The sequence below is a fragment of the Phyllobates terribilis genome, unplaced genomic scaffold (assembly GCF_046119375.1).
Source record: "Phyllobates terribilis strain yellow unplaced genomic scaffold, ASM4611937v1 Scaffold_1__5_contigs__length_1240528914, whole genome shotgun sequence".
Taxonomy (NCBI): Eukaryota; Metazoa; Chordata; class Amphibia; order Anura; family Dendrobatidae; genus Phyllobates; species Phyllobates terribilis.
Genome location: NW_027362761.1, coordinates 336,503,341 through 336,529,791, shown reverse-complemented (window position 1 = coordinate 336,529,791; position 26,451 = coordinate 336,503,341). Strand labels below are relative to the sequence as shown.

Genomic DNA, 26,451 nt, shown 5'->3' with positions numbered 1-26,451 from the left:
CCCAGGTCTATCAGGAAACCTCCTGTGAAACGCTCCGACAAGTCTAGGAGCAGAGACATCATCCGCCCTTACCCAGGAGTTATCCTCGGGACCGAAACCTTTCCAAGTGACGAGATACTGCAATCTCCCTCTATGCCATCTAGAATTAAGAATGAGAGAAATTTCATATTCACCGTCTTCCTCCACCGGAGGAACAGAGACAGTGGCGTCCCTATCAGAAACATCAGCTTTTTTCAATAAGGAAACATGAAACACCGGATTAATCTTCCAGGAGGTAGGAACCTCCAACCTAACAGCAGATTGGTTAACTACCTGAAGCACCTTAAACGGACCCACAAACTTCGGGCCCAATTTCTTAGAAGGAATCCTCAACAGATTCCTAGAGGACAACCAAACCATGTCACCAACAGTAAACAAAACCTCTTGACGTTTCCTGTCAAAGTACCTCTTGGATTTTTTGTTAGCCTCTTGAAGGTTACGATGTACATCAGTCCAAACTCTCTCCAAATCACCGGAAAAATTCTCCTCCTCCGGCACAGCCGATACCAATTTGAAGAATGACCCAAACGACGGATGTCTTCCAGTACAACAAAAAAAAGGAGAACACCCAGCTGAAGAGGATGTATGGTTGTTAAGAGCAAATTCAGCCAGTGGCAGAAACTCAGACCACCCCTCTTGATTGTCAGCCACAAAACAACGCAAAAACTGTTCAACATCCTGGTTCTTTCTTTCTGTCTGTCCATTAGACTCAGGATGATAACCAGATCAAAATGACAAAGGGACTCCCAACCTGTCACAAAAGGCACGCCAAAAACGAGCCACGAACTGAGGTCCCCTATCGGAAACAATGTCAGTAGGAACGCCATGGAGCCTGACAATTTCTTTAACAAAAGCCTTAGCGAGTGTCTTGGCGCAGGGCAGTTTGATGAAGGGAACCAAGTGACACATCTTGCTAAAACGGTCCACGACCACCCAGATAACAGTGAAACCCTCAGAGGCAGGAAGGTCAGTAATAAAATCCATAGCAAGATGCGTCCAAGGAGCACTAGGAACCTCCAGAGGGCAAAGCAACCCCGCAGCAGGAGTATGTGACGCCTTTGACCTAGCACACACAGTACATTGACGCACCCACTTAATGACTTCCTTCTGCCACCCAGGCCACCAAAAACTGCGACCTACAAGTCTCTTAGTCTCCGAAATTCCTGGATGACCTGCCAACCGAGACTCATGACACTCCACAAACGAATCTCTCCTAAAGTTCCTTGGCACAAACAACCTCCCATGGGGAGTGTTAGATGGGGCATCCTCCTGGGCTTTCAGAATCCCATCTTCCAAAACGGAGTCCAATGCTGCTATCACAACACCTTCCTGTAAAATGCTCTCCTCCTCCTCGGTACCAACCATGGGAGAAAAACTGCGAGATAAAGCATCAGCTTTTACATTCTTGGTACCTGGAATGTAAGTAACAGTAAAATTAAACCGCGAAAAAAAAAGTGCCCACCTAGCTTGACGGGCATTCAAGCGCTTGGCAGCATCAAGATAGATCAGATTCTTATGATCAGTAAAAACCTGAATGGGAAATTTAGCACCTTCCAAGAGATGACGCCAATGTTCAAATGCGAGTTTAATCGCCAGCAATTCCCGATTACCGACATCGTAATTAAGTTCGGTCTCAGAAAATTTTTTTGAAAAAAAAGCACAGGGATGTACTCCATCCTTGTTTTCCTGAGACAAAACAGCACCGACCCCCACCGAAGAAGCATCAACCTCGACCAAAAAAGGCTTGGTCTCATCAGGCTGCATAAGGATGGGGGCAGAACTGAACCTCTCCTTGAGATACACAAAAGCTTCAATGGCCTCAGTAGTCCACTGGACCTTATTCGAACCTTTCCTGGTGAGATTGGTCAGCGGCTTAAATATTTAAAGAAAAATTCTTAATGAATTTTCTGTAATAATTGGCGAAACCCAAAAATCTCTGTATTGGTTTCAAACCAATAGGCCTAGGCCATTCCTGAACCGCCTGAACCTTCACCGGGTCCATCTCAAAGCCCTCGCTGGAGATAATGTAGCCCAAAAAACGAATTCTCTGCACAGCGAACTCACATTTCTCCAGCTTAGCAAAAAGTGAATTGTCGCTTAACAACTGCAATACCTCACGTACGCTCTGCCAATGAGACTCCAGATCCGGCGCAAAAATCAAAATGTCATCCAAATACACCACCACATTCTTACCAATCAACGGTCTTAGGATGTCATTAATAAGGTTCTGAAAAAACGCTGGTGCGTTGGTAAGACCAAAGGGCATAACCAGATTCTCAAAATGACCCACTGGAGTGTTAAAAGCAGTTTTCCACTCATCACCTTCCTTCATACGTAACAAATTGTATGCCCCCCGGAGATCAATCTTAGAGAACCACTTGGCCCCCACTAACTGGTTGAACAAGTCAGGAATTAATGGCAGTGGGTATGAATTGCGTACTGTAATTTTATTAATTTCGCGAAAGTCCAGACATGGACGTAAACCGCCGTCCTTTTTTTTTTTACAAAAAAGAATCCAACAGCCACAGGTGACTTAGAAGGTCTAATGTGACCGGCGGCCAAGCTTGTCTGTATGTATTCCTCCAAGGCCTTTCTCTCAGGGATAGTAAGATTAAATAAGCGACTCTTGGGAAGAGTTGCTCCAGGGACAAACTCAATAGTACAATCATAGTCCCTATGAGGAGGCAAAACTTGCGACTCCTCCTCAGAAAAAAACTTCCAAAAATCCTGAATAGGTACAGGTAATTCCCCTCTTTCCACAGCAGCAATGCGACCGTTGAAACATCTATCATAACACTTAGGACTCCAAGACTTAATTTCATTGGTAGACCAGTCCAGTATAGGATTGTGCAATTTTAACCAAGGTAACCCCAAAACCACTGGAGCAGGCAAATTATTTAATACCGCCAAATCCAAATTCTCTTGGTGGATACCATTAATGGTGAGGGGAAATTCAAAAACCTTGTGAGTAATACCTTTCAAGGGAGAGCCATCAACAGCAACCACAGAAATAGGAGATGACAAAAGTTTGGATTCTAATTTAAATTTTTCCAAAAAACCCTCATCAATCACATTGAGTGTAGAACCATAATCCACAAATACCCGAAATTCAATCAACTCCTCCTGGAATGAGGCGCTTCCAGAAAGAAATACTCCTTTTGAGTTTAAACAAGCTATGCGGGCATAACTGACCTCTTTTTTTTTTTCTTTGTTCAAACGAAGCACACAGTTCTTAATAAAGTGGTCAGATTTACCGCAATAAAAACACAATCCTTTAGCAAACCTGCGGTATTTTTCCTGAGAGTGGGGTGACATCGCCCCAATGTCCATCGGTTCTCCACCCTCCGAACAGACCCTCTGAAAACTAGGAGCTGCCATAGCAATAGATTTCTCTTCATTACTCCTAGCACGCAGTCTCCTGTCCACAAGTATGGCTTATTGCATTGCCTCCTGCAAGGTTCCAGGTTTTGGGAAGGCAATCAGCAGATCCTTAACCCTTTCACCTAGACCATCAAGAAACAAACATTTTAATGCTGAGTCATTCCATTCCACTTCAGCCGACCATCTTCTGAAGTATGTACAATAATTTTCCACATCACCTGATCCCTGCTTCAAACGTCTTAATTCAGTTTCAGCAGATGAGACTCGATCAGGATCATCATACAACAACCCCATAGCAGAAAAAAAATCTTCCACAGATCTAAAACACGGATCATTAGGTTGTAGAGAAAAGGCCCATCCCTGTGGTTCTTTGCGCAAAAGTGACATTATAAACCCAATGCGCTGTGATTCATTCCCCGAGGATCTGGGTCTTAAACGAAAATATAATAAACAAGCGTTTTTAAAGGAAAAAAAATCTTGCCGTTTACCATTAAAAAAATCTGGCAGTCCTACCTTCGGTTCGACAAAATGCGCTCCAGGACAGCTACTCACGTGTTGCTGGAGCTCGGCCACCTCCAAAGACAGTCCCTGCAGGCGTTAAGCCAACTCCTGAACCGACACCATGCTGAAATCAGGATTTCTTTCCTTAGAGTGTTTTATTTTTTGGGCTGGACTTACTGTTATGAACTGCTACAAACACTAAGGAAAGATAGGAAAACTGTCGCTACAATAGGACTAAGCTGATTCCCTACGATGCAGCGGGGGACCTGTTCCTTGTGAACAGACCCGCCTAAGTCCTCGGCTAGTCTGAACGCAGACCTATAGATATAAGGGAGGGGTCCCTACAAGAACTAAGGACTGGGATATAGTTGGATACCTCCTAGCAGAAATTGTAGCAGAGAAAAGACAAACAAACAAACAGAAGTACTAGTGGTCAAAAGACCAAGAAAACTACAGAGTAAGGTACAAGGCACCTGGCTAGCTTAAGAGTAAACGTAACACTGAAGTCCAGCAAGGCCAGGAGGGCAGAGCTGGATTAAATAGGCAAAAAGTCATGAGACCAGCAAAATAGAAAAAACTAACAGGAGGGTTCTAACAGTAACACTTTATCTATCCTTAGGATCGATCATCAATATCAGGCCCTGGAGCCTTAGAGACCCAAAAAGTCCCTTTGACCTATATGAAAAGACTAATACTATTAAAGAATTGCAATCATTTCTGCATCTTTTGCATTGATGTATGATACTCATGATATATGGAGCATCACATGGGGCCTATAATGTATGGAGCATTATTTGGGGCCCATTATTTATGGAGCATTATATGGGGCCCACTATGTATGGAGCAGTATATGGGGCCCATTATACTGTATGGTGCATTATATGGGGTCCATTATTCTGTGTTATGCACACGCCCGGACTGACTGGCGTGTGCGTGATTTAGTGATTCCACTGTGCCATGAACCGGAGAGTGCCTGGAGGGGCGTAACTAAGTATCAACCCGATCCGACCCAGGTCGCACGACGGCTACGACGCCGTGCACCAGGGAAGAACCAAGCAGAGGGACCAGGTGCCACTCCAGGTCAGACCCCGGACACGGCTGTTGACACAGGTTAGAGCACAGGCTGAATAGGGTCCAGTACAGACTGGGAGACGGGTTCAGAGCCGCAGATGCGGTAGTCAAGCAGAGTAAAGCGAAACCGCAGGTGCGGTGGACAAGGCTGAGCAGAGCGAAACCGCAGGTGCGGTGGACAAGGCTGAGCAGAGCGAAACCGCCGGTGCGGTGGACAAGGCTGAGCAGAGCGAAACCGCAGATGCGGTGGACAAGGCTGAGCACAGCGAAACCGCAGATGCGGTGGACAAGGCTGAGCACAGCGAAACCGCAGGTGCGGTGGACAGGGCTGAGCAGAGCGAAACCGCAAGTGCGGTGGACAAGGCTGAGCAGAGCGAAACCGCAGGTGTGGCGGGCAAGGCTGAGCAGAGCGAAACCGCAGTTGCGGTGGACAAGGCTGAGCAGAGCGAAACCGCAGTTGCGGTGGACAAGGCTGAGCAGAGCGAAACCGCAGGTGCGGTGGACAAGGCTGAGCAGAGCGAAACCGCAGGTGCGGTGGACAAGGCTGAGCAGAGCGAAACCGCAGGTGCGGTGGACAAGGCTGAGCAGAGCGAAACCGCAGGTGCGGTGGACAAGGCTGAGCAGAGCGAAACCGCAGGTGCGGTGGACAAGGTTGAGCAGAGCAAAACCGCAGGTGTGATGGACAAGGCTGAGCAGAGCGAAACCGCAGATGCGGTGGACAAGGCTGAGCAGAGCGAAACCGCAGGTGCGGTGGACAAGGCAGAGCGGCCAGGAACCCAGGAACCGCCAGAGCGGTAAGTAAGGCAGAGCAGAGATAAACCGCCGGGGCGGTAAGCAAGACAGAGCAGGGGGGAAACCGCCAATGCGGTGAGCAAAGACAGAGCGGAGGGAAACCGCCGGAGCAGTGAGCAAAGGCAGAGCAGAGGGAACAGGACTCTGTTCACACGGAACAGACTAGAAGGGAAAGGCAGAACCAGATACACACGAGGTACTTGCAAAGAAGTAGCGAGTGGACTCCAAACTCACAAACGGAAGTACAGCGACAACGAGTAGGAGTTAGGTGCAGGTTCAGACTCTGCAGAAAAAGGAAAGGTACAGACATAGAAAAAAACAGGTAACAGGCTAGGAGAGTGTTCAGACAGGAACTGAGTGTTAAGACAGGAATTGACACTTCAGCGAGATACAGGAGTGAGTCTGGGTATGCGGCCCCCAGAATGGCGGACAAACAGGCTAGAAGACACAGATAACAGGTCTGGGTATGAGGCCCCCAGAAGGCAGGACGAACAGGCGATCTTGCATAGTGGGAGATGGTGCACTATGCAAGTACGCCGCCAGGTATGTTACATTCTGTATGGAGCAATATATGGGGTCCATTATACTATATGGAGCATTATATGGGGCCCATTATTCTGTGTGGAGCAATATATGGGGTTCATTATACTGTATGGAGGACTATGTGGTGCCCATAATTCTGTGTGGAGGACTATGTGGTGCCCATAATTCTGTGTGGAGGACTATGTAGTGTCCATAATACTGTATGGAGGACTATGTGGTGCCCATAATACTGTGTGGAGGACTATGTGGTGCCCATAATACTGTATGGAGGACTATGTGGTGCCCATAATACTGTATGGAGGACTATGTGGTGCCCATAATACTGTATGGAGGACTATATGGTGCCCATAATACTGTATGGAGGACTATGTGGTGCCCATAATTCTGTATGGAGGATTATGTAGTTCTATGTAGTGTCCATAATACTGTATGGAGGATTATGTGGTGCCCAAGATACTGTATGGAGGACTATGTGGTGCCCATAATACTGTATGGAGGACTATGTGGTGCCCATAATACTGTATGGAGGACTATACTGACCGGTCTAAAATGAAATCTTTTGAATCCGTCCAGGGCACACACTGTGCGCTGCGAGGATTCGCTGGTTTGTGAGCTATTGTAGAATTTACAATGGATATCGCTCATGTAATGTAAGAAGTGAAATCTTTGGCATTGTACTATATATATATTTCTTATCTGTGCAACATGAATCGTGGTATGTGTTAAAGGGGCCCAGAGGCGTATCTAGGGAGGGGCAGCGGCGCTGCCGGCAAGGGGGCACAGTCGGGCCTCCTAATGCGGGGGTCCGAAGTGCCTTCCCCGGCAGCTGCATCCTGCCGTCCCCCAGACTGAGAGTTGGCAGTTCTCTGAGCCAGCTGACAAGCTGACACCTGATCAGAGAAGCTGCAGTGCGCCGGCTCCCAGTGTTCAATTGCACTCGCGTCCTTTGGGGAGCAAAGAAGGGACAGGTGCAGATAATATGGGGAGGGGGAGAAATTTGAAGACACAATATGAAGAACAAGGGGTGAGATGAGGGGATGGGTGCAGACACAATAAGGTGAATGGGGGTATGGGTGTGGACACAGTATGAGGAGCAAGGGGAAAATGTATGCAGACACAGTATGGGGAGCGAGGGTGATAGGATGAGTGCGGACACTGTATGGAGAGTCGGGGGGATGTGTGAGGAGGCAGTATGGAAAGTGAGGGTAAACGTGTGATGAGACTATTGAGTGGAATAGTGTGAGGAAACAGTATGGGGAAGAAAAGTGTGAGTGGGGGTAGAATAGAGACTGAGTAGTGTGTGTGTGGGGTGGGGGTAGCATGGGGGGACAGTGTAAGGGCACAGGCAGGAGGGGACAGTATACCAAGGAGGGGGGAGTGTGATGAGGGGGCACAGTATAGAGACTGGGCCCTATTGGGGGGATCCAGTGTGAGAGGACAGTGTGAAGAGGAGGCCCAATCTGGTAAAGGGAGGGCTGTGTGGAGTACATGTACCATAAGAGGGACAGTGTGTAGGGCATATTTTGCGCAGAGAATATAGTGAGGGGCAATTATTTATTCAGGGGCTCAGCATAGGGCAGATATTTTTATTCAGGAGTATTATAATAACTCTGCTATCTTTAAGGGGATATGCTGCAGAAGACCGGAGAAGATGGAAGTCTGCAGAGATGAGTTGTGGATGAGAAAACTCATCATGGCGTCTGGACAAGAGGAAGAAAAGAAAGAGAATGACTCCGGAGACAACATCATCTATCGGGTACCTTGATGGAAATGCTTTTTTGTGATACTGACTAATTCTCATATTTTTATTTATGTTAGGAGCACTAAAGGGGTTGTCCAAGTGTGTGATGAGTCTGCAGTCATTCTATGTGACTGCAGACTTCTGACTTCTCACAGTACGCACTGCACTCCCAGGATTCTCTCATGCCGGCGATTTGCATATGACGCACCCCCTGGGCCATGTTCAAGGGGATACCCGGAGCCGGATCTGTATGGGGGTAGTAGTCCTTGTGGCGGTGACCCGGTCCGTGCCCAGGGTGTCAAACTAAGTGGCAGTCTATGGCAGTAGATGTTGTTAAGTGTCGACTACGCCACCCGTTGAGTGCGGCTTTGAAGCCGCCGCTGCAGAGCAGTCCGCTGAGGCCGGTGGTATATGTGCAGCAGTGATGGTATAACCCCCAATGGGAGGGGTTTGGCCTCAGGGCAGCAGGTGTGGATGATCGGGGTTGTGATGGTGCAGTAAGAAGACTCAGAGTCGGGAGATGCAGTTCAGGGTTTTTTACTTACTGGTGTCCTTTTAGTCACTCTGGCCTTGAGTGACCACCCGAGCCGTGCTGCGTCCACCAGGTCCTGGACTCGGCCAACCCCCAGGCAATTCCGGAGCGTGGTCCTGAGCTCCTTTCTGACTCTCCCTTCTTCTGGCCGTTCCCACCAGGGATCCACTTTTGGCCGGCTCCCTCGGGTCTCCTGGTGGTCAAGCCTCCTCTGGGCTCCCTGACCCTATACTTGGTATGCCTTTCTAGTGGATTTGGTGAGGGTCGCGGCAGATCCTGACCACGACCTCCGGTTCCTGGCTGAGGTTTACTTCTGCCTCTGCCAGCTTGGGATCCGGTGCCCTCTTCTGCCAACCCTTCACCCTTTCTGGTCTGATTCTGGGTTCTTGGGGTTCCCTCTGTCTTTCTCTCTGGGTCCTTCTGACTCCTCTCTCTGCACTGCAGGCTTTGCTCTGGAGCTGGGCCCAGCCGGAGCCACAGCTCCCTGTCAGCCCTCCTGGCTGAGCTCCTCTGCTCTGCTTCTCCTCAGGCTCTCTGACTAAAGACCCTATTCTAAGATGGTGCCCACCTTATATACTCCCTCTATGTGTGAGCCCAGGTGACCAGCACCCAATGAGCTCCTAGCTTTACCCAGACTGCTCCCCCTATCTGCCCCTACACTACTGGGATGTTCCACCCCCCTCCCACTCCAGCCAGGGACAGACGCTGTCGTACCTGCACATTTACTTGGTGGGAGTACCGTAGTTCTGTCCCCCGGAAATGGGATGTATGTAGTGCATGCAGCCTACTAGCTCAGTTCCACACTCCATCCTTACCCGGGAGTGGAATACCATACCTCTTGGTCGAGGTGCAATACCCCTGTAGCAGCCGAGTCCTCAGGGTGCTACATTCCCCCCTGATAAATCACAGCACGTCCTCGGGCTGTAAAAGAATAAAAACATCCACAAACATACAAATTTTTTCCAAAACATCATAAACATTTAAAACATTATATATATCATCAGCATAAAACTTTTCATATAAAACTTTTCATAGTAAACATTCTTGTTCCTCCGGCCACGGTGCAACTTGTGACCGGGTAAAGTGCAACAGTCTCTTGTAGAAAAAAACAACAGTTTCCTATAAAACCGGTAGGGGGCGCTTTAGAAAGCGCAACTATATACAAGGGGAGGTGGCCGCTCTCAGTCCTCGGCCAGTGGGGAACAGGAATGGCTGTTCACAGTCCTCAGCCTGTGGGGAGATGGGACACACTGGAACAGTTCATACTTGTCCCAACGGGGGAACATATTTAAATTAGCAGCATGGCATATACCCTTACGGGTAACTATTTTACAGTTTCAGTTCACCTCTTAATGGTGACGATGCCCTCCTGCTCCTTCCTGAGGGTAGGCTTCAGACCCGTCCGGGTCCTCTTGGGTGAACCCGATGAGGTCTTCTCCAGTGGGGTCCCACGCGAACTGCGCCTCCTCCAACGAGAGTGGGGTGATCTTGACGGGCGCCGGAGCCGGGATCAGGGGTTCATCCAGAGGTCTTTCTTTCCGGAGTCGGGGATGGTGGTACTCCGGTGGCCACACAAAGGGCTGCCCATCCGGGCAAGTGTGCTGGGCAAATAGGTCTTCACCCAGGTGTGGCGCTGTGGACGTTGAGGGCGCGGTGGTGGTAGCGGCGCCCGAGTTCACCAGGCCTTGCGACCAGGCCTGGGGCACCCTGAAGGTGAAGGGCACCGTGAAGACGGCGGCGCCCGGGGTTACTTGGCCCAGCGACCAGGCCGGTGACTCAGTGGAGGTAGAGGGCGCTGTGGGTACTGCGGCGCCCGGGGGTACTCGGCCTTGCGACCAGGCCGGTGGCGTCTCCCGCTTGGCCGCGCTCAGGGTTGAGGCGCGTGACGTCACAGGGGGCGTGGCCGCGGCTTCTGTTTGAGGCCTAGTCGGGAGCGGTGACGGTGCAACGACGGGCACGGCAGGGGAAATTTCGGGCTCTGCGACGGGGAGCTGGGGCAGGCTCACGGCTTCTCGGCTCGGGGTAGTGACGTCCCCTTTACCTGCCTCCGTTTCTTTAGCTCCTTCCTCGGCGTCGTCTCCGGCCTTGATTCCTCCTGCGCCATCCTCAGAGGCGGTCTGACTCCTCGTCTCGGGTGGCGTGCTCCGTTGGCGGGTTCCTGCCTGCAGGGCCATCTCTCTGCTCCACTCCGTCAGCGTTTCTCGCTGCACCTGGGCCATCCTCCGTGCGAGGCGCTCCAGCTCGGTCTGCGCACACTCCCGGTCTCGGGGGAGTTGTGCCAGGATCTCCACCAGGCCTAGTGGGGTTGTCGCTTGCAGCAGGCTCCTGACCGCTGGGTCGGTGCTGCCTGCCTCCCCCTCCATCTCCGGGTACGACTCCTCCAGACTCCTCCAGGCTGCTCCCATCTTCTCTCGTTTCTCTCTCCGCCCCCATTGAGGGCGGTCCTGGGGCAACTTGGTGATTGTCAGTTCCAGGGGCAGACCCCCCACGCTGATGGACATCTCAAGCATCACAGTCTCTACTGGTGGGGGCGGTCTCTGTTTTTGGCGCTATTCTTGGTCCTGGCCCACGATGGGAGGTGGCCTCTTGCCACCCTCTGGCACGCCCATAATGGCGTCCGCTCTGCCAAGGCGGGAAATCTTCTCAGATGGCGGGAACCGCTTCCCAATGGCGGGAAACTCTGTGGATGGCGGGAAAAGACTGCAGATGGCGGGCAAACGGCGGGAACCGATCCGAGATGGCGTCCGATGGCGGGGACCCTCCGGAATTGGCAGGAGACTTCTTTTTACGGTAAATATGAACTTTTCTTCAGGCACGCAGTACCCGGTGGTTGCGGGCACGTTATCCTGCCGACTACGCCAAAAGTTGACGCACCCCCTGGGCCATGTTCAAGGGGATACCCGGAGCCGGATCTGTATGGGGGTAGTAGTCCTTGTGGCGGTGACCCGGTCCGTGCCCAGGGTGTCAAACTAAGTGGCAGTCTATGGCAGTAGATGTTGTTAAGTGTCGACTACGCCACCCGTTGAGTGCGGCTTTGAAGCCGCCGCTGCAGAGCAGTCCGCTGAGGCCGGTGGTATATGTGCAGCAGTGATGGTATAACCCCCAACGGGAGGGGTTTGGCCTCAGGGCAGCAGGTGTGGATGATGGGGGTTGTGATGGTGCAGTAAGAAGACTCAGAGTCGGGAGATGCAGTTCAGGGTTTTTTACTTACTGGTGTCCTTTTAGTCACTCTGGCCTTGAGTGACCACCCGAGCCGTGCTGCGTCCACCAGGTCCTGGACTCGGCCAACCCCCAGGCAATTCCGGAGCGTGGTCCTGAGCTCCTTTCTGACTCTCCCTTCTTCTGGCCGTTCCCACCAGGGATCCACTTTTGGCCGGCTCCCTCGGGTCTCTTAGTGGTCAAGCCTCCTCTGGGCTCCCTGACCCTATACTTGGTATGCCTTTCTAGTGGATTTGGTGAGGGTCGCGGCAGATCCTGACCACGACCTCCGGTTCCTGGCTAAGGTTTACTTCTGCCTCTGCCAGCTTGGGATCCGGTGCCCTCTTCTGCCAACCCTTCACCCTTTCTGGTCTGATTCTGGGTTCTTGGGGTTCCCTCTGTCTTTCTCTCTGGGTCCTTCTGACTCCTCTCTCTGCACTGCAGGCTTTGCTCTGGAGCTGGGCCCAGCCGGAGCCACAGCTCCCTGTCAGCCCTCCTGGCTGAGCTCCTCTGCTCTGCTTCTCCTCAGGCTCTCTGACTAAAGACCCTATTCTAAGATGGTGCCCACCTTATATACTCCCTCTATGTGTGAGCCCAGGTGACCAGCACCCAATGAGCTCCTAGCTTTACCCAGACTGCTCCCCCTATCTGCCCCTACACTACTGGGATGTTCCACCCCCCTCCCACTCCAGCCAGGGACAGACGCTGTCGTACCTGCACATTTACTTCGTGGGAGTACCGTAGTTCTGTCTCCCGGAAATGGGATGTATGTAGTGCATGCAGCCTACTAGCTCAGTTCCACACTCCATCCTTACCCGGGAGTGGAATACCACACCTCTTGGTCGAGGTGCAATACCCCTGTAGCAGCCGAGTCCTCAGGGTGCTACACATACATGCAGTCACATGCCGACTAGACATGCGTGGCCTCACTCAATGAAAATTAATTGTGCGAGGCCGGACACGTCTAGGCCAGAAGCAAGGGAGAATCCTAAAAGTGGGCAATGCATGTGCTGTGAGAATTCAGAAGCCTGCAGTCACATAGAGTGACTACAGACTTTCATCTCAAAAGTGGACAAGCCCTCTAATTATAAAATGAAACCCTGTAGCATGCCAATCCTAACCGCGTGTAATATACTCACTGTCAGGATTCAGCTCTGCTTGCTGGTTCCAGCAGTTATCACATGGCCACTTCTCTTATATGTAATTTTCAGTCTAACGGTCAAGTGACAACAAACTTCTCTTTCTGCTTCTCAGTTTTTCTCTGACCATTGAGAGAATTAGGAAGAACAGCACGTGACTAAGGAGATGGCCCCACTATCAGTATTTGGTCATTATTCAGTCAGTATTTTTTCTCAGGAGGGGGAGCCCAAATCAGGTGAGGAACAATCAGAGAAAAGGTATAATAGTAAAAAGTCACCAATTCTGCATTTATCACCCACTCCTGGTTTGGGCTCCCACTCCTGAGAAAAATACTGACCGAATATTGATAGTGGGGCCGTGGCCTAAGTGTGCAAATCGCATATGTGCTGGCGGGGGCGCCAAACTGAATTCATGCCCCGCGTACCAGAAAGTCTAGATACACCTCTGAATTGGCCTTATGAGACTCTTTCGCCTGGGGCCCATGAAAACCTGGAACCGGCCCTGGGCATGGATGTGCCGTACCCGGCCGCAGGCATTATACAATTATCAGAGCTGCAAGTTTCCGCTCTGCAGCTGAGCATATCCAGCAACTGCTGTCAAGAAGAACAACTGATTGACAGCGGTGCCGGGTATCGCACCCCCACAAATCTGATAATGATGACATATCCTAAAGATAAACCATCAATATAAAGTAGTGGACAACCCCTTTAAGATAATTTCCATGGGAAAGAATTACTTTGCAGTTTTTTGTAATTCATCTGATCAATCCTCATACCGATCTAGAGTCAATGCAGATTGCCACTATAAAAACTGAAGCAGCAAAGTTTGTGAAAACCAAAATTAATGTCAGTTTCAAAAGTTTTGGCCACGATTATATATAATACTTCTATACTAGTAGTGTTAGCCAAAAATATGCATACATTACGAATATACACTATTTATGATTTTTTTTAATTATTAAATTCTATAGGTGATATAAAGGCTCTGATTTTTTTCACATATAATTTTTTTCTGATTTTTTTCAAATATAAATGCTTCCAGTATTCTTTATTGTCCTTGAAAATACGGTGTGTTTTTTTTGAAGTTACTATTTTTTGTTAACGAAATCCAGAGTATTATATATTGAAGCTTTGTCTGCATGATTATGTGTTTTGTCTGTACTTATCTTTGTTAGCCATGCCTTACAGAGGACATTTTAGCTCTTTTGACATATCTGTAAATACGATTTTGCAGCTTCTTCTCTAATAAATCTGTATTGTGCAATTCCTGTTATTCCTCCAATAATTGATATCAGTACTTATCAGGGAATCTGTCACCAGGTTTTTGCTACCTCATTTGAGAGCAGCATAATGTCGGCAAAGAGACCCTGATTCCAGCGATGTATCACTTCGTTTACTGGGTGCGGCAGTTGTGACACAATCAAATTTTTTAGATGTTGCAGAGCTCAGAAAGCTAACCTTGCTCACACCCCTGATTAGCAGCATTCTGTGTACATTGTGTATTAAAAAAAAACAAAAACAAGGAATTAAAGCTCACCCTTTCCCGATGGTCCAAACAGCGAGGAGGTCCGGAAACACGCCACTGCATGGCGTTCAGATAAGCAAGCCGAAGGAAAGGAGGAGATCCAGCTTCCGGATTTGATTAAAAATAGAACTTTGGTTTGTAATTCATTAAAAAAAGAGGAAAATACGCACACTTTACAAAGAAATGGGGTGGGGAATCCCCAGTAAAAAACCTGGGGGATTCCACCTTTTTAATGGATTACAAATAAATGTTCTAATTGTAATCAACTCCAGAAGCTGGATCTTCCCTTTTCCTTCAACTTTTTTACATTGTAAATTGATAGTAAGCAGCTAATCAGTGCTGGGGGAAGAGTTGGACTAGGATGCACTTGAGATGTAGTCCTGTAGTTTTAATTTCCTGCTGATAAAACTCATTGTATTGAAACAACAGCACATAGCCTAATAAGGGACGCATTGCTGAATTCAGTGTCTTAGCCCCTCAAATGAAATAGCAAAAACCCGATGACAGATTCCCTTTTAAGCAGTTGCCCACTATTGTTAAACACTTTAAAATCAGGCCCATGACAGTGCTAAAAAAAAATAACAACAACCATTCTTCCCTACCGGACCTTTGCCACTCCTATTACTGCTCTCTCAAGGTAGCCTCCTGACTTATTTTTACAGCGGGGGAGTCAGGTGACCAGTGATTGGGTATAGCCATCGTATTCAGTCTGACCGGGACTAAACAGCTCCTGGCTCTTTCTTCCGGAACGTGATAGCAGCAGCCAATCAGTGGCCACCTGATCTACCCCACTTTAAGAGAAAGCATGGAAGCTGCACTGGGCAGTGGGAAGCAGTACAGCAGAGCAGTAGGGGTCTGGTAAGTGATTAGGTTTTTGTATTTCAGCACCTCCAAAAGGAATTTTATGGTATTAATTATACCAGTTTATATATTCTGTGTGTTTTTCAGGTTTATTTATAAGCGTGCATAGCTCCCTATAGAGACATCCCATCCTATGAGTCCCTTTCTATGCCCCGGGTTGTTTGGAAAGTGCTTAGGAGTAGCAGGAAACATGAATGTACCGTATTCCAGTGTTCATACTAAAGTATAGACTACTCCAGTATTTTCAGTTCCAAGTCCATAGAAGTGATGGTGGCGCATTATCATCAGCACTTTTGAGCCCTGGATATCAGAGATAAGGGGCAATATGCATTACTAAGCACATAAGGAATCAAAGTGTTCCAATACATCGCTGGGTTTTAAAGTTCTGTATGTCTGATCATTGGCATAAAACGCCTCCCATCTCCCAGCAGGTCAAAAAGAATTACATGGTATTAACCACAGGTCACAAAACTGGAGTGTCACAGACATTACCAGAAGCAGAGCAAGCAGAACCTAGATCAAAAGGGGAATGTGGTTTATTTCTTAATGGCAGATGCTGATGAGATGCTAAACACACAAATTGTAGAATACAAGGCTGACTGATGTTAAATTGCTTTGAGGCATTTGACTTTCAAGCACTATGTAAGATTAAACAATAATTATCACCGCTTCTTGTAAAGAACTGATGAATTTGTAGCACAGCAAAAGTACCATGGTGTCAGGAGCTGAAAACCAGTAATCAGACAACAGGATATTGAAAGAAAACCATACAACTTCCAGGATGTGAGAATTTCCCCACGATATTTACAAAATCACCCGTAGATATAACATCATGGTGGGATGTCCTCTGCTGCACGTTTAGTACATCTGCCCCTGGGAAATCTGGTTGTTAAACAATAGGACGGCCATTACAGGTCACATAAATTACTTGGCATTTAACTCTCTTAGCCCCTGATAGTGACACATCAATGCTCCTATATACACTGACGAACAACAGGGTAACAATGTATTGAACTTTTGACTTTCAGGCTCCATATTTCACCATCCACTACTGCTTTGAACGTGAGACTACCATCACTTTATAGACGATCATCTTGGCTATCTCATACATAAATTTGACTTACAACTATTTAGCATATGATTAGTTATGCAGATTCTTGTCATGTCACTGCATTGTTATTGTTTTGCTCCTGAAAATCGAAATTTTATTTTTATTATTTTGTTAGTATTTTGTAAATCCATTTTTGCCTTTCAACACTGCCTGAATCGTTCTGGTCATGCTCTCGATCAAATTCAAGCATGTCTTGACCGAAATCAGATCCCAGGTCTCTTCTACACATTCCCAAAATTGGTACATACTGTTCAACAGTTTTTTCTTCAACTCTACCCACAAGTGTTCAATTCGGTTGAGGTATGGGGACTGTGAGGGCCAATCCAGCACATCTACTTCACTGTCATTGAATTATTTCTTCGCCAATCTTGACGTATGCTTCGGGTCGTTGTCCTGCTGGAACACTATGTCGTCCTTTTCATACCCATAGTACTCAAGTGTAAGAAGTAACCCACGTTGTAAGATACTCACATATGGCTCAGCGTTGAGACCACCATCGATCCTGGTCAAGTATCCAACGGCTTTGGCTGTGAAACAACCCCATATCATCAGGCTTCCTCCACCAAACTTGACAGTTCCTTACATTTTTCGATCCGTTAGTCACATTGTCCCTTGTTTCTTCCAGACCCATTTGCACTCATCAGAGCCTATTGACTTTCATCTCATCTCTCCAAATCACCCGTTTCGGATATCTACTGTCCACTTTCCGTACTTTTTTGCAAACTTGAGTCAAAGCTTCTTATGACAACATTGAAGCCGAGGCTTGTTCACCTTTTTTCAGGCCACTATTCCAGACTTGTATAACATTGCATTGCACGGTGCTTGCATGGACGTCTGTGATCTCATTATTATGAAGCATACGAGCCATCTACAATGCTGTGTTTGTCACACCTGAATTGTTGTCACCAATATTTTGCCTGGACATCCACCTCTTGGCTTTTGAATGGATGGATGGACTTCATTTCGTATTATCCCAACTGTCATGGCACTCACATGATGCGGTTTGGCAATTTTCTTGGCCGAGAAACCGCTATCGATGAGCTGGATGATTCTGTTTCTCTTTTCTTGAGAAATCTTCTTCATGGCTGCTCATCAATTCAAACCAGTGACCTTTTGCTTGGGACTCAACCTAATAGCACACTAAGCTATTAGGGAATGTGAGAACAGGTTGTATTATGCTGTATACAGGAAGTAAAAGATTTTTCCACCACCAGTAGCAAAGCTTTAACAATCCAGTGACATGACAAGAATCTGCATAGCTGATCATATGCAAAATAGTTGCAAGTCAAATTTATGTATGAGATAGCAAAGATTGTCTATAAAATGATCGTAGTCTCACGTTCAAAGCAGTAGTGGATGGTGAGATATGGAGCCTGAAAGTCAAAAGTTCAAAACATTGTTACCCTGTAGCTTGTCAGTGTGTATGGGAGTACTGATGTGTCACTATAAGGGGCAACGACAGTTAAATGCAAGTAATTTATGTGACCTATAATGGCCTTCCTATTGTTTGAGCCTGAAACACAAAAGTTCAAAACACTGTTACCCTTTTGCTCGTCAGTGTAATATTCTTTATGGTAAATGGAGTGCTGAAAAAAACTAACATGAAAGAAAACCCCCATTAAAACGATATATACTTTATTAATATCGATTAAAAGTGCACCACAAATAAATATTACATTTAATACACAAAAAACAACTGATACACAGGTCACACATATCAGTACCCTATATAACATACAAAACCAATGGTGTAAGGGCTGTAAGGTAGCGCTATTCATCACGCTGGGGGTACTCGCTTCACCGAATCAATTAAAGCACACATGCAACGTCTTTCCAGTATTTCACAGTCCAGCAGTTTATTACACATGATAAACTGCACATAACATAGTCCATCTCAGTGGCTCACCGACATATTACACATATAATGTCCAGGAGCCTTTCCAGTGACAGATATGTCCACTTGGCTCCCGACACAGCCTTCAGCAAGGTAACAATATCAATGTCCACATCAAGCAGCGTTTTTACCTTTGCCGGGTTTTAGCTGCTTCTCTCAGCTCTGTTCTGCCACCGCTGTGGCTTTAAGGCTTCCCAGGCGTAGTCTCCAAGCCACGTGCCTTCAAAAGGCTACTGGTATCCTAGATCCGGCCTCTGCCTTCCAGGCCTCACCAGGCCCCTCTCTTCCAGCCTCTCCAGGCTATTGGTGTCCCACACACAGGGATCAGGCCTCACACCTTTCACCCTGTTTCCAAACCACCAGGATTTATATATCCTTTAGTGCACACAGGACCTGCGATGATGTCACAGTCATGTGATCAGTCACCTGAGGGATAGGTAAATGGTCAGCTAGAGCACACCCCCTGGACCATTACAGTAATGCCGCAAGCCGCTGCATTACAGGGCCTACGAACAGTCAAGCACAACTAAGGGATATAATGTAATATGACGTAATATGCTTTCCCTGTAAACATACACCCTGCGGGATGCCCTACCTAGCCGAGGAGGTTGGCATCCTAATGAGACCAAGCAAGGCAGGTGCCCCAGCTTACTGACGAATATCATTTTAATAGGGGAATTTTTTTTCATGTTAGTTTTTTGTATACACTGTAGCGATGTTACTCACTTGGGTGTGATGGGAGGCAAACAGGAGGCATGTGCCTTTGAATCTTCATGTTGGTTTATTAGCTCATAAACCCGGCAAAAGTAAAGGAATACAAACAGCTTTTAGTTCAGGCAAAACAAAGTAAAATGTCCATTAAGCAAGTCTCTGCTTAAGCCAGTCCTGTGGGCACACAGGCTGCGTAGCGTTCAGCTCACTGGCTCAGTTGGAGAGGAAGGGTGGCCCTCACAAGGGTCACCAGACTCCCGGAGTCTAGCAGTGCTGTTAACTGCCGCCCGTTCACCCTCATGGGACATGCTTGTGGCCCCTCACTGGGTTTACAGTTCACACTGCAGGCCAGATACGAAAAATATGAACAGCGGCGTCCTATGCTGCAGTCAATCTGCTCAGGGGTCAGGGGACAAAGGGAGGCTATATGGCCTGGGCCATGGCACCTCCAGCAAATGACATCACCCGTTGGGACCTTGGGTATTACCTCTCCCTCTCCCGTCCCTTTGGACCTTGAACGCCCCACCCCCTTTTGGGTCTCTGCCCCCTGTTGGGACCCCCAGTATGGAGTGGGCTGCCTTCCTAAGGAACCCTCAACCCCCTGGTATCCCTCAACCAGTCCAACCAGATCATCGGCATTCCGGGTATCACTCTGGGCAACCCAAGTCTGTATTAGCCTCGGCAGGCAGTGCACAAACCGGTCCATCACCACTCGCTCTACCATCTGCGCAAGTGTAGAGGACTCTGGCTGTAGCCACTTCAGGACCAGATGCAAAATGTCAAACATTTGGGAGCGAGGCGTTTTGTCCCGGTGAAATGCCCAGCGGTGGACCCACTGTTCCCTGACAGACATCGTCACCCCCAATCTCTGTCTTTAGCTTGCCATACTCCTTAGCATCCTGCAAAGCTAAGTCATAGTACGCTTTCTGGGCTCCCCCGTCAGGTATGGCACTAGCACCTCTGCCCACTACTCTGGCGGAAGTTTCTCCCTCTCAGCAACCCTTTCAAATACCGTCAAAGAAGCTTCTACATCATCCCCAGGGGTCATCTTTTGCAAGGCCATCTTACCGCCTTCCGGACGTGGGAGTCATCAGCCGGACTTGGGGTTGGGGCGCTCATCCTGCCCTAGATGACGGTTATCAGAAGCAGCATCTGCAGCCGCCGCTCCTGCTGGTGCTGCTAGATATGCTGTAACAACAGCTTGTTGGTCTCCTGCTGGTGCTGCCGCAACTGAACTAGGTGTTTCAGCAGGTCCTCCATTTTGTCCGGCGTCACTTGCAGACTAGTGGCAGACTTCACTGATGACATGCAGTCCTTCCTGTAGCAGTCACACGTATCTGCTGGGAACGCTGCCTGCACTGCTAACATCAACTGTAGGGATTTTACTCGCTTGAGTGTGATGGGAGGCAAGCAGAAGGCATGTTTTTTTAAATCTTCATGCTGGTTTATTAGCTCATAAACCCGGCAAAAGTAAAGGAATACAAACAGCCTTTAGTTCAGGCAAAACAAAGTAAAATGTCCATTAAGCAAGTCTCTGCTTAAGCCAGTCCTTTGGGCACACAGGCCGCATAGCGTTCAGATCACTGGCTCAGTCCGGCGAAACAACACATAGGAGGCCTTCTTCCTCCAAATACACAGACCATGTGCCAAACAACGGCATCCATTTTAAAGGATGTTATCACACCCAGAGGTGAGGTATGTGGGTAGCTGGACCCGCCCAACTCTCCAAGCTACCCATAACCTGGTCCCAGGTACACCGAATGATCCTCTCAGTGCTTAAGTGTACTAGAGAAACACTCCGGGTTACATCACAAAGGACAGCCATCTCTGTGACACATACCTCTCATCGAGTATGCGACCATTAGCCACCTTACAACACCCTTTGTTCTTCAATCGCTTTTTGCTAGTTTAAATCAAGAGCTTCTGACCATCATCACATAAAAAATACTTTTTCCCATTATTACACATAATTTATGGACATCTATGGTTTATTTCTTTGCCTGTGTGGATTGGATGGGTTGTTACAGACATCTGGTGAGAATTTCATGTCAGCAGCACCTTTAGAAATATATTAACTTAGAAAATTGGTGATGTGTTCAATACTTATTTAACCCGCTGTATACTTTCTGAAAAAGAAAAAATGTTTTCTAAATTTGTAGCTACAACCAGGGTTGGACTGGCCTACCAGAGAACCGGAGAATCCTCCAGTGGGCCCTGGCTTCTCCTTCAAGTGAGTTCATAGCGCAAACTTGCTATGGAGCTCTCGAGTGGGGGAGAAAGGTGGGCCCTCAGAATCAAATCCTCTGGTGGGCCCAATGTTCTTCAGTCTGACACTGGCTACAACTCTTCATCATTTTCAAGATCTCTGCTTGCAGAATGGACACCTGCGATTTTACATCCAGACATTGAAAACCAAACAATTTCTCAAAGCTTCTAACAATGTTTGCCGAAACTGTATTCATCTCTAGTAGGTGAATCTTCCATTTAGCTCTAGGGTTCTGTTGTCCTTCCAAGTATTACAAGTACACAAAAACGCTATCGCTCACCTTGATCTTGGTAGCTTTGGCTGCATTGGGCTTTTCAGACTCTTTGCTATTGGTCTTCTGGTTTGGTTGCTTTCCTGTACTCACTACTTTACTGCTGGCAGGTTTTTGCTGTGAAAAAGGAACAAAGCAATAAATTACAAAGCCTGCTGTACTTCATGCTATACTATTATACTACATTCTGTAGGATCCATCATTACAGTGAGGTATACACTACCGTTCAAAAGTTTGGGGTCATTTAGAAATTTCATTATTTTTGAAAGAAAAGCACATTTTTTTTCAATGAAGCTAACATTAAATGAATCAGAAATACACTCTATACATTGTTAATGTGGTAAATGACTATTCTAGCTGCAAACATCTCGTTTTTATTGCAATATCTCCATAGGTGTATAGAGGCCCATTTCCAACAACCACCATTCCAGTGTTTTAATGGTACATTGTGTTTACTAACTGTCTTAGAAGGCTAATGGATGTTTAGAAAACCCTAGAAAACCCTTGCACAAGTATGTTAGCCCAGCTGAAAACGGTTTGGCTGATTTGAGAAGCTATAAAATTGACCTTCCTTTGAGTTAGTTGAGAATCTGGAGCATTACATTTGTTTGTTCTATGAAACTCTCAAAATGGCCAGAAAAAGGGAACTTTCATGTCTATTCTTGTTCTTAGAAATGAAGGCTATTCCATGCGAGAAATTGCCAAGAAACTGAAGATTTCCTAGAACGGTGTGTGCTACACCCTTCAGACGAGAGCACAAACAGGCTCAAACCAGAGTAGAAAGAGAAGTGGGAGGCCCCGCTGCACAACTGAGCAACAAGACAAGTACATTAGAATCTCTAGTTTGAGAAATTGACGCCTCACAGCTCCTCAACTGGCAGCTTCATTAAATAGTACAGGCAAAAAGCCAGTGTCAACGTTTACAGTGAAGAGGCGACTCCGGGATGCTGGCCTTCAGGGCAAAGTGGCAAAGAAAAAGCCATATCTGAGACTGGCTAATAAAAGGAAAAGCTTAATATGGGCAAAAGAACACAGACATTGGACAGAGGAAGATTGGAAAAAAGTTTTAGGGACAGATGAATCAAAGTTTGAGGTGTTTGGATCACACATAAGAACATTTGTGAGACGCAGAACAACTGAAAAGATGCTGGAAGAGTGCCTGACACCATCTGTCAAGCATGATGGAGGTAATGTGATGGTCTGGGGTTGCTTTGGTACTGGTAAAGTGGGAGATTTGTACAAGGTAAATGGGATTTTGAGTAAGGAAGGCTATCACTCCATTTTGCAACGCCATGCCATACCCTGTGGACAGCGCTTGATTAGAGCCAATTTCATCCTACAACAGGACAAAGCACACCTCCAAATTATGCATGAACTATTTAGGGAAGAAGCAGGCAGCTGGTATTCTATCTGTAATGGAGTGGCCAGCACAGTCACCAGATCTCAACCCCATTGAGCCGTTGTGGGAGCAGCTTGACCGTATGGTACGCAAAAAGTGCCCATCAACCCAATCCAACTTGTGGGAGGGGCTTCAGGAAGCATGGGGTGAAATTTCTCAAGATTACCTCAGCAAATTAACAGCTAGAATGCCAAAGGTCTGCAATGCTGGAATTGCTGCAAAGGAGCATTCTGTGACGAAAGCAAAGTTTGAAGGAGAAAATTATTCTTTCAAATAAAAATCATTATTTCTAACCTTGTCAATGTCTGGACTATATTTTCTATTCATTTTGCAACTCATTTGATAAATTAAAGTATGAGTTTTCATGGAAAATGCAAAATTGTCTGGGTGACCCCAAACTTTTGAACGGTAGTGTATGTCTCTTGCATACTTTATTCAGTTTTCAATATTCACATTGCTATCTTACTGGATGATACATTCAAGGCTATTTCAAGTATTTTTGGCAGATGTAAAAAATATACACTGTATCAGATTAGCTAAAATAAGCTGTAAACATATGCTTTATTAACATGAACAAAGATAGATGATATTTTGGGGAAAATAGAGTTTTTATTTTAATCTCATACAACTACTACAAGGCCTTTGATGTTTCTCTGATGACACGCTGTTTAGTCACTTGGTTGCTGCTGAAAATCACAGGACGCAATTGTACTGTGATACAAAAAAAAAACAATGATGTGATTGCTTCCAGTGTCCCTATTCCTTTCCTCAGTAACAATTTGAATTAGGCTAGACAACTTTTTTAAGCCCCATCCTCAGGATCACCCAAGCAACACAGGACTGTCTCAGCAAAATCAGGACTGTTGGCAAGTGTGGGTTCTGCCTTATGCATGTGCTTTAAAAGGGTTGTCCAAGTTTGGCACAAAAGTCGGCTGTCACTTTATGTGCCTGCAGACTTGTAAATCCTCACAGCGTGCACAGTGCACACTGTCAGGATTCTCCGGTGTTGGTACGGGGAGCAGCATATTCTTGGCCACATTCCAACTAGACATGCACATCCTCACTCAATACAAGTGAATTGAGCGAGGCTGAGCACATCTAGTTGGAATGTGGCCAGAAGTTTGCATATCATAAACTTGTGGTCACATGACCGCTCACTCCCAGAACCAGCACCGGAGAATGCTGACGATGTACGTTGTGGGGATTCAAAAGTCTACAGTCACAGAGTCAAACCGAGAAAATCCCTTTAAGACAAAGGAAGATATTGATTAGTAGACATATAGAAATATTGATATCTGGGCTGCAGGCCAATACAAGAAAATAATTTAAGGAATGAAGGTGTATTTGATATCATATGCTGCTTTAAACTGAGCTCTATGTAAAATTCAGACAATGGGCTAGCCCCTGTTTCTCAGTAAATATCTACAATTTAGAGCAGAATGAACTAAAGGTAAGCTGTCATCAGAAAATTTCCTATTGTGGAAATTAGTTTTTTGAGTACAGTACAGTATTTAAAAAAAAATTACTAAATTATTTGTATAAAAAGAAAAAAACAAAATTAGTAATCTTGCAATTTTCACATTGTCCATTAGGGCTTTTTCAGACTCATACTACCTGTTCTTTCACGAAGATTTTTTAATAAGGCTCCTTAATATTAAAAGTAGGATTACAATGACAGGTAATAGCTTTATACAGAGATAATAACAAAGGCTCAACCATTCCTAACAGGCAATGTCAGACCCAACCCTGTTCCCTTCTCCTTTCATAATGAAATTTGCAAAGGATCATTAGACAGTTCAATACAAACAATGGGGTCGGGATCCAACTATTATGGTACTGTGCACTTTTTTTATTACAGATTGGTATATGTAAAAAATAAACATTGTCAAGATTTGAAAAATGAATAAATTTAACACAAAAACTTGATTTAAACAATAGACCATTTTCTGATTATAGCTTCCCTTGAAGCTGGTCTTACATCAGAGCTTTCTAGAGTCTTACAGGCCAGGGCATGCTCCCTGTAAAAAAACTAATGAGCTCTCCTCCAGAGGGAAGGAAACCTGACTTTAGTACAGTCTTTAGAAGATAAAGTGGTTTTCCCACGAACTAAAGTTGATTTTAATCAATAGATCTTGTAATAATAATAACTTCCACAATTGGATGTGTTTAAATAAAATGTTCCTGTGCTGAGATAATCTTATAAATGTGCCCCTGCTGTGTACTGTGTAATGGCCGTGTCTGACCATACAGGAACATGGTCTGATCATACCACAGCTCCTGGGCAGGGGAGGAAGCAGAAGAGTATACAGACATTAAAGCTCAGGATCACAGCTGATTCTTTTTGTGAGGTAAAAAATTTCACTGCCTGTTTTTAAACAATGTTTTACTTAAAAAAAAAAAAATCAGTTGTGATCCCATGATGTAATGTCTGTATACTCTCTTTTGCTTCCTCCCCTGCCCAAGAGATGTGGTATGATCAGACCATGTTCCTACACCGTCACACACAGCCATTACACAGTACACAGCAGGGACACATTTATAAGATTATCTCAGCACAGGAACATTTTATTTAAATATATTCAGTTGTGGAACTTATTATCATTTCAAGATCTATTGATTAACCCCTTTACAACCCAAGGTGCTTTGCACGTTAATGACCAGGCCAATTTTTACAATTCTGACCACTGTCACTTTATGAGGTAATTACTCTGGAACGCTTCAACGGATTCCCCTGATTCTGAGATTGTTTTTTCGTGACATATTGTACTTCATGATTGTGGAAAAATTTTTTCAATATCACTTGCGTTTATTTGTGAAAAAAAACGGAAATTTGGTGAAAATTTTTATGCCCTTAAATCAGAGAGATATGTCACACAAAATAGTTAATAAATAACATTTCCCACATGTCTACTTTACATCAGCACAATTTTGGAACCAAAATTTTTTTCATTAGGGAGCTATAAGGGGTAAAAGTTGACCAGCGATTTCTCATTTTTCCAACAAAATTTACAAAACCATTTTTTTTAGGGACCACATCACATTTGAAGTCACTTTGAGGGGTCTTTATGACATAAAATACCCAAAAGTGACACCATTCTAAAAACTGCACCCCTCAAGGTGCTCAAAACCACATTCAAGAACTTTATTAACCCTTCAGGTGCTTCACAGGAATTTTTGGAATGAGGAAGAAAAAAATGAACATTTAACTTTTTTCACAAAAATGTTACTTTAGACCCAATTTTTTTTATTTTCGCAGGGGTAACAGGAAAAAATAGACCCCGAAATTTGTTGGAAACTAGACCCCTCAGGGAACTTATCTAGATGTGTGGTGAGCACCTTGAACCCCCAGGTGCTTCACAGAAGTTTATAACATTGAGCCGTAAAAATAAAATTTTCACATTTTTCCCACAAAAATGTTTTTCAGCCCCCAATTTTGCATTTTCATAAGGGTAGCAGGAGAAATTGCACCATGCAAT

The 26,451-nt window shown here is 46.1% G+C and overlaps 1 protein-coding gene across 22 annotated transcripts in view; it reads right to left on the bottom strand.

Annotated features, from left to right (window-relative positions):
• The window catches only part of RIMBP2 (RIMS binding protein 2), a 711,286-nt gene that overhangs the window by 585,380 nt on the left and 99,455 nt on the right, over nucleotides 1–26,451 (bottom strand). For all 22 annotated transcript variants that reach the window (XM_073676113.1, XM_073676112.1, XM_073676118.1 and 19 more), the window contains one exon: nucleotides 21,586–21,693. In XM_073676113.1, coding sequence (XP_073532214.1) covers nucleotides 21,586–21,693 — 108 coding nt within the window. The remainder of the gene's footprint in view (nucleotides 1–21,585; nucleotides 21,694–26,451) is intronic.